The 15,477-nt window shown below is 32.5% G+C and overlaps 2 protein-coding genes across 2 annotated transcripts; one reads left to right on the top strand and one right to left on the bottom strand.

The window, feature by feature from the left end:
• The first annotated feature begins 1,264 nt into the window (after positions 1-1,264).
• On the top strand, positions 1,265-9,684 carry LOC113521731 (phosphorylated adapter RNA export protein). The gene is made up of 6 exons (XM_026907373.3): positions 1,265-1,457; positions 1,660-1,914; positions 2,249-2,600; positions 2,956-3,047; positions 3,394-3,580; positions 5,087-9,684. The coding sequence occupies exons 1-6, from the start codon at positions 1,395-1,397 to the stop codon at positions 5,341-5,343; spliced, it is 1,206 nt and encodes a 401-aa protein (XP_026763174.1). The 5' UTR covers positions 1,265-1,394; the 3' UTR covers positions 5,344-9,684.
• Positions 9,685-10,844: 1,160 nt separating this feature from the next.
• On the bottom strand, positions 10,845-14,711 carry LOC113521963 (centromere protein X-like). The gene is made up of 3 exons (XM_026907650.3): positions 14,512-14,711; positions 13,707-13,901; positions 10,845-13,095 (listed from the first exon to the last, which is right to left on the bottom strand). Exons 1-3 carry the CDS (start codon positions 14,593-14,595, stop codon positions 13,078-13,080), a joined length of 297 nt encoding a protein of 98 aa, XP_026763451.1. The 5' UTR covers positions 14,596-14,711; the 3' UTR covers positions 10,845-13,077.
• Positions 14,712-15,477: the final 766 nt, after the last annotated feature.

The raw sequence follows: 15,477 nt of genomic DNA, 5'->3' as shown, positions 1-15,477 counted from the left end.
AGAGGTAACATAATAAAAAGTTTTATTTAAATTTCGAGCTGGCATGCAAATAGAAAGCTGTTTATTGAAAAAAAAAACAAAAAAACATTATGGCGCGTGAAAATATATTATTGTTCGTTATTCGTCATTGAATTTAAAAAGTAAAATTGTGTTTTTGATTTCCGCGCATTGTTTGAAAAAAGTACTATACAAACCTTGGCCCCAACTAGGCATTGATGGACTCACGTATGTGTGCCTCGGCTACGCCTCGGCCTACATTTGCATGTTCGTCCATCAATGGCTCAGTTACTGGCCGCCGCAGTAATGTACTGATGCTCATCATGAGTTAACCAAATCTCCCAAAATTGTTACCTATTATCACATTGCTCTTCAGAGGGACAACTACAAAAATGAAAACCGCTTTATCGTTATCCCATCCAATAGATAGTCTCTGTGTTCTGTGATGCTAATATCGATAAAAAACTATCGGTAACTAAGAAGAAGAATGTCTTTCATTTTGTTTACACCCTGAGCTCGAGGAGGAAGGGATTGTTAGCAATGCGGACTAGCAGTTGCGTTGCTAGTATCTGTACTAGCTATCCTATCCAGGTCAATGGAAAAAAGCCTATTGTAATAATATACACCTGAAATTTAGCACGATGGTTTTCAGGGGTACCACAGGGAGACGGAATATATTAACAACGGGATTGATTCCAATTGTAGTGATTAATTCCAGGTAAATTCGTTACAATAAACTAAGTGACATATCCTAAAACAACTAAAAAAGATCTACTCATTAAAACAAAATAACACATCACATATACACCATTGTGAGTGGTATACCATTAGCAACACACGTAGATTCCAAACAGTAGGAACACAGAGTTTCTAAAATAAAAATTTACTTATCCTCACCTTTACCTATCATCACTCACTAGTATTAGGATATTTAGGATAGTATTAGGATATCGATAGCACAGGAGAATTTACCATTTCATATGCATTATTAAAGAAAAGACATCCGATCGCCGTACTTTATTATTAAAATCGTCGAGAGTCAAGACACGAAAATAAAGAGCACTAATACCTGACATTAATGACAGGTATTAGTTATTAAATCAACGTTAAACCAAAAATATTTAACTAAAAATTTTATTCTTAGTGATAGTAGTGTACAAACTAAATAGTAGTTAGTAGTGCTTATCCGCTAAACCCTATAACTAAACCACAAATCTTTAATAGTCCATCTTTCATAGACAAAATCAAATTCACCTTCTCTATATTTATTCTATCTTGTCTATTCTAAAATAAATGACAGCCACCGAAGTTGAGTGCTAAAATAAAAGGCGGAATAGCTGTAATTTATTATATTTTCATGAGCGTTTATTATTTTCCATTAATATCCTCACTGAAGTATGATGTCAACTACAGAAGGAGAATTAGACATCGAGGTCTCCAATGAAAGAGAGGAAGGGGAGGTTAGAACATTTTTTACGCCTTTTCTAAGTTCTTTTTAATCTCGACCTTTAGTTCATTTTTATTGTGAAGTTGTTGTTTTGATTAACTATACAAATAATTCCATAAAGATTTTTAATGTAGTAAATAATGATTGTACCCTTTTAGGTTTTACAAATAAGTGTAAGTACATATTTACAGACATGGAGTGACTTTGTTTTTCAGTTGGAGGATTCGGACTTAGAGGGGGGTACATATATTCCCCTCGAACGTCCGGAGACGTTCAACCCACCTTCGTTAGTGCATATGCAAATACAAGATGAGCAAAGTGATGAGGAATCCCAGGAATCCTCAGCCACAGAGTCGGATGATGAACGGCAACGCCGACCAAAACGATTCAAAATGAGGCCACGGCGGCCACAGCCGCAGACACAGTCAGAAAAGAGAAATAAATACAATGTTTGGTGTACAGCTTTGCAGGTAAATTATTTCAATGATAATACTACATTATATGTGTTTTGTCTTTAAATAAAAACATGTTACTTTGTCCTTTATAATTTCCTGATATTCCATATGCCTGTATATTTTTTTTAATTGCATTGACATTGGTTTATTATTTTACCTTTAAAATACACTTTTACTAAAGGACTAAAAGCAAAAAAAAAATTGTTAATGTCATTAAAGTTTATGGTGTATTAATATATAAATTTACATTAAATAAACTATATATAAATTCATCTTGTATCTAAATTTAAAATATATTTATGAAGTGTACCAGAATAACAAACTGTAGCCTTTAATATGGTCATTTCAGGAAGACCTTTTGACTGAAGATATGGTCAGCTGTGATGTTACAAAGAAAAATAGATATGGTGTTGAATCTTATGATTATACTATTAAATATAGATTAGATGATAATTATGTGTCTAAAAAAGTATTTAATAACAGCGATGACAGTTACAATCGCTCATCAAATAAGCGGAGTAACACAGACAGATTAAACGCTAAACTGAGGCTTGGGAAACGAGTGAACAGTAATTTAGCTAGAGATGAGAAACACAAGCCGAGATATTTGCCTGACTTAATGGTAACAGCTGAAGAGTCTATAGAAATGATTGCCAATGATATTGCTGAAAAATTGTCTGAAGAGAAAAAGGATTTAGTAGGTAAGTAATTTGGAATCTTAACACTTAACAGATGGGCCCCATAGATTTAAGATTTTCCACTGCATGAAGGTGACTGTTTTACAGCATGCTTTAAAAAATACTGTTATAATTGATTTAATAAAGTTTTATTGTAGTTATAATTTTTTAAATCCATACATTCATGTTTATTTATTTCCTTTAAAAAATTTACACTAACTAGGAAAGAGAGCATATTTGACTCATCCGTTAACTTTGGTACCATATTATTGGAGTTCTTAAATTATTTTCTGGGGAGAAGAGAGACTGATCCCTTAAAAATATTTCATATTAAGTTGCCAGAAAAAAAAACAACTAATACATTGTTTTTTCACTACAGGTAGAATTGTGCAAGTATTAGGTGCCCATAAAGCTATGGAAATATATAAGGAAACACAGAGGGTTGAGGCTGATGGTGGTATGCTTGTTATGGTAAGTTTAGATTGTGTCTATTTTTAGGTTTATAAATCAAATACCAACCATTATAACCTTTAAAAAAAGAGCATATTCCTTTTTAAAAGGCTGGCAGCACACTTGCAATGTCTTTGGTTTTGTGGTGTGTTTTGGTTGTGTCGTTGATCATAGACGATGGTAGTCACTTACCATCAGGTGAGCCGCATGCTCATTTGCCTTCTGTGTTGTAAAAAAAACCAACTCAATGGTTTTTCACGTAAGAAGTAAACATCACAAATGGTTTCTCTTGGATAAGAATTAGACCAACTTCCTGTCAGCATAGCTCCATCTTTTTTAAAAATAAAATTTAAATATTGTCTTTCAGAATGGTACCAGGCGGAGAACTCCAGGAGGTATCTATTTCTTTCTATTGAAGCGTGATGTAGATGTCTCTCAGGAGATGATCAATCAAATCTTCAATGAAGACCGCAAGGAGACCTCACGCCGGATAAGGAAAGCAAGGGCCAAAAGCCGACAGAAGGTCATGGAACAGTTAAAACAAAGTCTAACAGGTATGTATTGGTTATCAGTAGCATTTTGATGCTCATTGCTCAGAAGTTAAAACAGAAGGGGGAGTACTAAGGACATGTAAGTGTTTTTAGATATGTGACCTATTCTCAGGACTGGCAACAAATAGAATAGGATAGAAATAATCTTTATTCAAATATACTTGATACAAGTACTTTTAAAATATCATTTTTTTATGATTCTACTGATGGGTTTGGAATGTTGTTATCTTCTAAGAAGAACCTGCAATAATTCAAAAAATAATTCAAGTTACTCTTTTTAAATTACTATGTGCAAGAAAATTTTACATTGGTATGGGTATTGTAACTATAATTAGCATTATGTTCCGTTTTTGAATATTATTAAATGGAAAATAAGCAGATTAGTCCCCACAAACAGCACCCCTTGACAAATATGATGGATGAACTAGCCATCATTGCGCTCAACCATATTTACGACCCAGCTCATCATGCCATCACCTGCCAACACCGTATAGCGAGCATGACTAATTTTATTAACGTCTATCGGTTCTTCTAAATCTATATTCGATTTGCTATTCCCTGGTATAACTATTAAACTAGCATCACTATTAGCTGATTTTTGGGACAAGACCATATTGCAAGCCGATTCAAATGTTAGATTGTTGTAACGTCTTTCTTTGAAGATCTTTGTCTCGAATCCTACAAACTAAACAATCACGCAAAGTGCATCCAATATCTTTAAAGCTGTTAGAATAAGATCTTTACCGCCAGCTCTCTCTCTCTCTCTCTTTGCAAACTATGGTGGCTTCCGTACGTATTTATTTTACTATTAATAAATTATTAATTTGTATCTACTGTTAAACTCAACAAAAGTTACGGTGAATTGATAATATCTTCAAATTAGCAATATAATCTCGAACTTATTCCCCTTCTTCCTGAATTCGATTGTGAAATTTAAAAGATTCTACAATTTCATTTAGTGGAGGGTAGAAATGATTGTTTAAAATGGCTTCCATATTTAAAAATGTAACCTTACTTCCCTGGGGCTATCAGTGAAGAAATATAATCAAACAAATCAGGACCAGATACCGCTTGTAAATTCGCCTTCCTTTTTTATCATCCGCCTTCATTTTATTTGCTTCTAAACAAAATTCAAACCTTGAAATGTAGTTTTCCCAGCAGCCATGTGCTACATCAAATTCACTAAACTCTATTCTCATTTTTACAATTGAATTTAGAACAATTGTATTTATAATATAATGTTTGCACTTTTTTATTAGTTTTTCTCGTCGCTACTAATGTGTAACGACCTGGGAATGTCGAATTCATCGGAACACGCGTGTCAACTCACCTAACATAAAACCAGACTGGAGCCTATTTCTAGGTACCCTCAAACACAATATATGACAATAATCACTTGTAAAAGTAAAAATGTAGCAGTGACAACCACGGATCACATCGTTTTAGTATGTATATGAATCTATACATGGTATGGTCTATTATTTAACTTGTTTTTTTTTTTTGTTTTAGATTCCGAGTTACCGTCACTACTGTCGCGGGGTGAAGCGACCGTTCAATCAGAGCACGGGTCTAATCCGCCCCCATCGCCGGCGACGGATGCACGCGAGTGCTCGAGCGACACTGACGGCCACTCGCACACGGACGCGAACGCGCCCTCTCCCGCCCGACCACGCTCGCCCCTCCCCGATCGGACTCGCGCCATCCAAGACTATGAAGACGACGACTTCCTTGAAGTTATGTGCAACGATGATATGGATCTATTCTAATCCTAGCTAATTCGACCTCCATGGTGCAGTGGTAGGCATATTGCTTCGTATATGAGGTCTCAGGTTTAATACTCGGTTGAGCCAGTTGAGGAAATTGTAATTTAGAATGAGTCTGGGTGTTCTTGGCTGTGCCTGATATTCATTGTCTGGTTTGTCATAACTTCTTAGCGTAAGATCAGACAATTGGTGTGAGTGTGTGGCACTTATTATTATAAGAGTATGTATGGTGCTCAGTAACTTGCCCCACTCGAACTCAGCGGAGCCCCTCGCGTTTGTACGTCAACTTTGTTGGATGTACAAAGATAGGGCTGTGTCAGTTAATTTTAAACCTTATTAGGTAGCTCTAGGCTCTAAAATGTTATTGGAATTTTTGATATAAAAATCATAGCCTTTATTCATATTAGGTTGTTTTTTTTTTCTAATATTATGCAACATTATAGATACGAGTATAAGGTAAACCAATTGCCATTATCGGTAATGACGTATTAACGTGGTCTACAACTAAATATATGTAAGGCTGTATCTTAAAATTAAGATTGTATTGAATGAATCGAAGAATGTTTATTTTAAATTTTTATCACCCTAGTCTTAGTGTGATATAAGATTTTGACGCGGCTTAGGCATTATATAATTTTGGTTTGAGACATTGTATTATGGGATGGCGAATGTAAATGATGCATTTTGATCAGAAGAGCTTGTTTTTTAATTTATTTGATTCTATAAATGGACATTTCATTTTCGGAACAGTAATATGAATAATGACAACATTCGAAGAATGTTCCATTTTTGAATAATAGAATGAAACAAATGTTTTGATACATTCATATAATGAATAATTATTTGAAAAAATAATTAAAAAAAAATAGAAAATTAATTTTAAATAGCAGATTTCAAGTTTAGAGTTTGTAACTGGTGAACATTTATGAATAGATTGATGACTTAGTATTTAGCATTCCATTATCTCTGCCTACCCCAGTAGGCGACAGTTTTCATTTGATCATGAAACAAGAATTGAAAGGACTTTCCTTGTACTTGTAATATCCTAGGAATGAAAACAAAGATGTTACGTTGTATCCACTATTACTTGGAGATACCTATTTAAAATGATAGCGTGATTCAATTTAGCCGAATAAATAGTTCTTTAAATAAACTTGCATCTGATGAGATTTGAAAGTGTAAAAAGAGACGGACTCATGTTTATTTTATTTAAGACTAGCTTTATGCTAGCTACTTCGTACGTATGGATTTCAGTACTACTTCTGTAGGAAAACAATTTAAATACTCGTAGACCGCTTCTAAACGACTTATTAAGATAAAACATACACCAGTTTTTATGTTAGACCTTCAAGAATACAATTGTCCATTTGCATTCAACTTACTGCAGTAGTTTTTGTGTAATGCCAGAGCAAAGATACAAACAAAATTTCGTTAAATTATAATTGTGACTATTGGTCTTAAATATCTTTCATGTACAAACATCGTCTGAAACAATTTTATTATATTAGTAAATGTATTTGTGCAGTCTTTGACATTTCATCTCTAACTACCTACTTAGAGAAATGGTAAACAGATTTATCCATAAATGTGTATGGATTAGTGATTGAATGAGAAAGAAGTCGCCGAACATCGCTGTCTCAGTGTATTTCATGCGCGCAGTAGCGATAATGTGTTTATCGATAGATTCGTTTGCCACTTATCAAAGAAAGCTGGCCTTATTTAACAGAGGAAGAATCTGCACTATCAAAATAGATGAATAAGGCCTAACAGGCTTAAACTTTATGTTTGTATTATTAAAAGATCACGTATCAAATTTGCGTGTATTTGAAACGTGAAATGTTTCAAATACACCCAAATATTTGAAACAAATATTTGCGTGTATTAATCAAATTTACTTTGCATCTATGTTCATTTAAAAAAATAATAGAAATTTTTAGATAATATTATTTCTAATATTTTGATTTAGATTCTAACTTGACTGCTGGACGTACGTATTGACGTTTTTCGACCAAAGAAATCTTTGGGCAAAATGTTCAATTTCTCTGATTTTTAACTATCTTGTATAAAAACCAGCTAAATCGAATTTGAAGTGTCTAATTTTGTTATTGTTAGATATTCTCTAATTTACCCATATTAATGTATACATAGTCATACTGCAGTCTAAAAAAATTATCAATTATTCACGTCCAGATAGTCTAGAATGCGATTGGTTTTTCCTTACACTGTGGTCATACTCTTGATAGTATACCAAAGGATACCACGTCACATCGACACATGACACCATATGTTAAGTTCCTTATGAATATGTCCTGTATTTTTTTTGTATATTGTAGAATAATGTTTCGAATACTACATTCACAGAAATGGTTCTGGAATCATTATGTATTAAAACAATTGTAATTTCATTGTTTTAAATTGTAGAATATTATTTTATTGTGGTAAATTTAACAGTATCTTTTGGAAGCTACAATAAAATGTATCTATGCATATTTTTCCAGAGGATATACGATGAAAAAGTTCAATTGAAAAAATTGATCCGAGTTCAAGATGTTGTTGTAATGAATATTAGTAAGAACGGCCATTTAATCTGGCCAACAACTTTAAAACTGTTGCTGCATAACTCTAAAATCTATTTTTCTATGCTTTTATTAGTAAACAAATTTGGCATATCTTTTTATCGAATTATTAGCGCATTAAATAAACAAATAACCATCAGTGTACTGTTGAATTTTTTCTTTATTTTTAAACTACTCAATTCGATAAGACATGTTGATATTATTTACTAATTGTGCCATAGAAAAACAGATTATTGATAAAAAACAACCAGAGAAGGCCTTGGGGTTATAACAAAATTTTTGACGGCGTACCAAAAAAATGTCGCCCTTCCCTGTAAGGCCGGTACTGAACGTAACGTTTGCCAAGGAAATTGATCTCGAGTGCAGATTTTGTGGAATTGGCCAATAGACTATTATGAAATAGCTTTACGGTAATATACGAAATGAAATTTAGAAAATAGAAACCTATGTGTAATATAATTATTGTTCAAGTATCGAATGACTAAAACGTAGAAAATAAATGGGGCATTATGGTGTTCACATCCGCCTATAAAATATTTTTTATAACTAAAAACCCGTATCTGTGGTTCGAAAAAACTTGGGCTGTATAAAATAGCGGTAGAAGTAGACAATAATAGTTTACTGTCGTTTATTTATAAGCCTAGCAGAAGTCGGCAGCAATGGTACGGCCAGTCTTAGAAATTTCATTGCAATATTTCTGTCATCTACCAGAAGGCTTCGTATTTATACTGGCATTCTTTGACTCTTAAATTGTTTGGTTTCTGATAATTTTTTACCAATTGAAAGATCCCGCGATTGATCACGATCTCACCTGATGGAAAGTGATGACGTGGTCTAAGATTAGTCTATTCACATTTACTTTAAATTGGTGCAAATTATATTTGAATGGAAAAATGTAACATATATATAATCATAGATGTATTAGTTGTAATAGCCTGCAAGGAGTACGTTTAGTAATATTTGGGTTATTTCTTAATTTGAGCAACTTCAAAAAGAGGAATGTTTCTAATTTCACGGTATTTTTTTATTGGTATAAGTTTACTAATTTTAAACCGTATTTGATTATTCTGTTTGCAATCGATTGGGATTGTTCTCGAGCGATCTGCTTTTTGTGAGGATTTTAAAGTTTTTTTTTGTGGAGTAATAAAATAAAATACAGCACCCGGTAGTGATCAGTGATTTTGCAACAGAAATTTCTGGATATTGTTTCAAATCATTAATTAGGATTTTTTTTTCTTATATTTCATATAAGTTAATGGCAAGCTTCACATTTATATTTAATCAGATAATCTTATATGACACAAATATGATCAACCCCACTTGATATAATTATGTTTAGAAATATTGGGTTACATACAATGCGAGACGATATTCCTTTAGCTACTTATTATATTAATTTGTAGCTCGTCAACTTCATGGTGAGTACATGGTGGTTAAGCCCATACTTATACAACTCCTAAAATTGTCTTTCTATTCAGAAGTGCTACGAACGAAGTTGATGAGTTCTAGCCGACTCCTGCATGGCACGTACCATTTCGTAATCTAAAACGTCAAGTATGTTCAACAGATGAATAAATGTAACTTAATGAAGCGTTTATTTGGCAATTTATTGCCAAAATATATCTGTGCGATAAATGTAAACGCGGAGTATTGTTTTTTTACGAAAATAAATACATTTAATTTGATCAGTAACACACATATGTGTACAGTGACGTGAATATTATAGAACAGACTCTGAGATACTTTGTATAATAAAATTTGCAAAAGCTTTTGTTGTTTTATTGTAACATTCTTTACTATATTCGAACGAATCCGACAACTTTATAATATCAAGTTGTGATATTGATATTATTGAAATATTAAAGGAATTTCATCAGATCTTGGTACTTTTACAGGTACCTTTTCTGTAAAGATTAAACTTTGTGAAAATTTTAAGCTAAATGAACTGACAGAGATCGCTGTAATTTCAACCCTTCTACACAAATGGCAAATGAACCTATCCACAAATACGTCTCCAGTAGCGCAAGCGTTTAGGGGGAAAAGGGATTGTTAGTAATAGAGACTGAGAATCCCATTGCTAGCAATATACCCAATCAGGTCGACCTCCGCGCGGTTTCCCCTGGAAACTATCATGGTTAATTCCTGATGAATTCATCATGCTGGGTTAACTGGCCTGTTTTCATTCTCATCTATCACCCTTCACTGGTGCTCCGCCAGTGTATCCCGTTAGCGCAGGCGGGGTTACCATACCATTTTCACCCATCAAAAAAAGTAGCGCAAGCGTGACAAAGAATTAAATCGTCGTTACTGTCACGTTTTATCTTAGACACGCAATAAGAATTATAAAAATAAAACGAGGTATGTACAATATAAAGAAGATATTGAAATGAGTGAAAAGGGGAAACAGTGTTAACGGTGCACTGCTCTCAATTATGATAAGCAAAAATGTATCGAGCAGAGCTCGCCATAATTCAGCGAGTACTAACAACTACATTTACTGGAAGCAAATCTGTAGAGATGAAAGCTTTGAGAAGAATGTGTGGTATATTAAATGATAAACAGTGTGATTAGAGAAGAGTGTGGATTGAAATACGATGTAATGACAAAAATCGAAAAGGGTTGGTTTAGCCATTTGAAAAGGATGGACGAAAGAAGATTTGCGAAAGAGATTTATCGAGCAAGAATTAATGGAGATGTCGATAGGGACCGCACTAGACGAACCATATACCGAGCAAATAGGCGACGTAATGAAAAAGGTCCAAATTATAAGTACCCGTAACCCGTAAGTATGTATGAAAATATTGATGAATGTGGAAGAAGCGAAAGAGGCTTTTTTGAATTGAAGCATTTGGCGTTGCATTGTTGTTGCCTACCATGAGGAGGGACAGGCTTGACAGATGTGTATATATGTATGTAGAAATAAAACTATTATAGATAGAGCACAAGTTTATTGCTTTATTCGAGTTTTCTACAACATTATAATATCAATTATAATACAGAGAGAACATCCAAAAATAAATGTGTTGTCATGGAATGGATTGAAATTCTTTTATCAGTCCAAAGCAAGAAATAAAATCAGGGTAATATATATCAAGAGTTTAAGTTATTCGAACCTATAGATATTCTATTCATAATATGGCAAGCAAGTTAACGGTTGCCTTATTGGAAAATGATAACCGTCGCCTATAGACAGAAAGTATCAGACAATCTCAGAGAATAATAATAATATATATTCTTTATTGCACTTGTAAGTTACATATAAAATAATCTATTTATAAATGTTGTGAGCATGGGTGGACTTATCTCTGACAGAGATCTCTTCCAGTCAACCCAGTACAGTAAGAAAGCATTTCGTTAGCGGGCAGCTGAAGTGCTACAACTATTAATACATAAACAAATATACAGTTAAATAAAATATTAAAATATATATACTGTGGTAACCATACTTTTGATTTAGACGCTATCTCTTCGTATCATATAATTTCAATGCCATTTCCCACCCTTGCTACCAAAACATAATGCAAGGACAGCTACTTAGCGGCTGAAACACGAGTGAAATATACTATAGAATAATCTTCGTTATTAGATTATAATATAATATTATTGTTATTTAGGAAACTCTAATAGAAGAGTGGTGACTGAATGGATGTATATAAGGGATCTTCCACATAATATTAACATGAGGACCACTGCACTGTAGTAATTTGATAACTTTAATGAGGCATATGTCTTAGGGGTGTCCAATTAAGTAAGGACCATATTCTTACATACTCATACACTATCCAGGAAAAAACAGTTCGTATTTGGACGTCATGCACTGTACTATGCATAGGGAGATATCTATAATACAACACTGGTCAATATTTTGGAAATGGGTAACAGTGACTGTACATTATAGGTGTTTAAGGCACTGATTCTATTACCAAAGTGCAGTTTTCGAGAACAACTTTGATCTTGTGAGTACTGTGTGAGAGATAAGATATAGGTAAAGTCCACAATACTTTTACTAGTAGAATCTCTTACTTGATTAGTTTAACTTTGCACTAAAAATAACTATGATGTTAAATGAGATTTACACTGTTAAATGCTGTAGAAAGGAGCCTAATACTACACCAGAATGATAGCTTAATTTGTATTAACTACTTGTTACTTTCACGTACTTAAATTTTTTTCCCATTTTTTCACTTTTATTCATTGATTCCACGTTTATTTTGCAAAAATTAATATTTTTTTATGAGGTCTTCATTATGATGTTCTTAAACCAAATTAATTTGTATTTTATATATGAGATATTTTGTAAAAATATTTGTTAAGTAATTATGAATGCTTTTTTATGCAACTTAGAATGGCAAACAAGCTGACAGCCCATCTGATGGAAAGTGGTAACCGTCGCCTATAGACATGAGCAGTACCAAGGACATAACAAAGTATACTGTTCTGCCCATGATACCTCTCATACGGTACCATTCCTGAGAACTCAGGTGTTATTCCTCTGTACCCTGTAAATTAACTGCCATATTCCACTCTTCAAACCGAAACACAGCCATGCAAACACAACTGTTTCACATTTTCAAAATTTGTAAATAGATACTCAATTCCTGCAAAGATAATTTACGTGATCAAAGCTGTGATATTCAGCACGGAGTTAATAAATAGAATGATCATATATAATAATATAATGGAAATACTGTCAATATAACAAAGAGTAGACAATTTACATAAATTATATATATATATATTTTTCACAAAATCTACAAATAATAAGTTAAAAGTAAAATGTAAGAATGAAATGTTATATTAATACAGAGTACATATTAGTATCAACAATATAAATTTGTAATTCATAAATGCATATAATAAAAAAAAAAACTACATAATGGGGCATACATGAACACACACATTATAAAAGACTTAAACATAATTATATCTTCAGTTCTAGAGTATTTTAGACTTATCCCAATAATAAATTAAATAATGTAAATTAATATTTCTATATTTTCTTTTTTCATGTATTGATTGTAAGCCATTGCATTAGATTTTTTGTATTTTCTCATAACTAGTACCTAAGAATGATTTCATGGTATCTTCTGTACATAGGTGATTCAAATTCAATCTCCATTAAAGATTATATATTCTTGCATAAAATATATCATGAATGACTTTATGGGAAATCCAGCATCTGTAATGAATAATCAAATTTCAATAAAGGTATATAATATAAAAATAATTATAATTATAAACATATAAAAAATGTATAGCTGTTTGATACTAATTACGCTTATTTGGCCAGAGGTATTTGAATAAACTTTAGTACAAAGATAGATCATTATTATCACAGATTAAGAAATATGGCAATTTTGTTCCAATTTCTGTGTATAGCAGAATGAAACTAATATTAAAATAAGGTTCATCTGTCAGAAATAAATCTAAACAAATACAGATTAAAAATATGATGTATTTGGTGCTCCTTTCCATTTTGGATTCGCTGGAACAGAATTTCTACAGAGTTAAGCTTGCCTTTGTTTATTTGCTTTGTATTGCCATATTTCTGTATGTTTTATTAGCTTGTACAATAAAATATAATTAAATAAGTAAATATAGTAAGTCAATATTATTCATATTTAATATATTTAATTCAGTTATGCCAGTATTACATTCACTACAATACTAATATTCAAGAAATGACTATGACTAAGTAGTTAATAATTGAAGTCAATGAATTATAGTTATGAGCATATTTATTACTATTATTTATTTAGATGTAATCTAACAGATGAAGTACAAACATACCAACTGTGGTAAGCATTTCTCAACATGTTCAAGTTCAACCTTGTCACAAGACTCACGCAGAGCCTGAGTAGATGCTCGCAGGCAAGTCTCTGTGACGAGGCACTTAGCCACCTCCACGATAAGGGACAGTGCATCATTGCCTAGCTTTGTTTTATTGTCTTGAAAGGAACCATGAAGAAGTTCTTTGATCACTTCCTAGAATAAAGAATGTAATCAAGAATAATTATAAACTCTTTTATATTAAAAGGTGTTAAATATAGATTGTAACATAGTAACATGGCAAGAGTCAAGAGAAAAACAAGGTATTGTTGCAAAATCAGACAATATTTTTCATTCATAAATTTTTATAAAAAACAAAAGTCAGGTAATATTGTTTACTAAATATGCCAAATATAATAAATGAAAATAACATTAATCACTAAATTTAAAAAGCAGAATTTTACAGCAAAAATTCCATGACAAAGTTTATATGGAATCAACATGGAAGAACTGAAAGAATTAGTGAAGATATCATATAATATACACAAATAAAGACGAGTTAAGAATCTCCTCTTTTAGAAATTATTATAAAACCAAAATTTTATACAATAATTCTTTGATTATGTGATGTGGGTATGTATTACAGAAAGATTATTTAAAAATCACAAAGGAGCCGGAAATAATTGGATCATGCTTCTGATGGTGAAGCTGCAATTTCTTGTAATAAAAATAATAATAGGTTAGTAATTTTTCTTGTGGAATATTGTGAAGAAATTAAATTATTGAGAAACTACATTCAGTACCAAACAATTAATCTTTTAAATACCTGCTTTAGGGAACTTTTAATATTAGATGCCACAGACGCTGGATCAATATTATCGTCATCGTTCTCAATACTGTTACGTGCCATTTGTAATGAGAATTTAATTTTTGAATTTAGAATAATTTTCAAAATTTCGCTTAATTCAAAATTAGAGTTAACTCGACCTTTACTTGACAGATGGTGTCAAATGGTTGCGAACTCGCGCATTTATTTGACATAATTTGATTTGACTTGACACTCATTCATCTTTCATTTTACTTGCTGTTTACTATTTTCATGATTATTCTGTATCAGGTATTTTATCTGTGACCAAGCTTAGGCTATACCATTAAAGTTCATAGTGGGTATAAAATTTTTTTTTAATGCTTAATAAATGGAATGGTAACCCCGTCTGCGCTAATGGTATACGCTGGCGGGGCATCAGTGAGGGATGATAGGTGAATAATGAAAAAAGCAGGTCAGTCAGCCCATCCTGATGAATACACCTGGAACTCAGCACGATGGTTTCCAGGGGGAACCGCGTGGAGGTCGACCTGACAGGGTTGCTAGCAGTGGGACTAGTAGCCCGCATTACTAACGATCCCTTTCCCCCGGTATAAGCAATTTAAATTTTATACTTAAATTATTAGGAATAGGATGACTACCAGTCCCTGTCATCAATTAGAAAAAAAAAATCAAATAAGCTAAGAACCTGGTACTCCCTTAGTACACAAGTACAAAAGAACAGTCAATTTATTTTGGACAAACTATATGTTAAATTCCGTGGAATTAAAAGCCAATAGTCCTGCATTAAAAATAGATCGTTAAAACTGACAGTTTTTTTATTAACTCTTTGGTGATGGGAACATCGATATTCTGTCATGTTCAAACATAGGTACTCAATGATATTTCTAGAACTATTATTTTGAGCATATTTTTCTTTTTAATATAAAAATATTAGGGGGAAAGGGATTGTTAGTAATGGAATCC

This window comes from Galleria mellonella, unplaced genomic scaffold (assembly GCF_026898425.1).
Source record: "Galleria mellonella isolate WM207_F2 unplaced genomic scaffold, CSIRO_AGI_GalMel_v1 utg63, whole genome shotgun sequence".
Taxonomy (NCBI): domain Eukaryota; kingdom Metazoa; phylum Arthropoda; class Insecta; order Lepidoptera; family Pyralidae; genus Galleria; species Galleria mellonella.
Note: the sequence above shows the minus strand (reverse complement) of the source record. Positions and strands in the feature narration are given on the sequence as shown.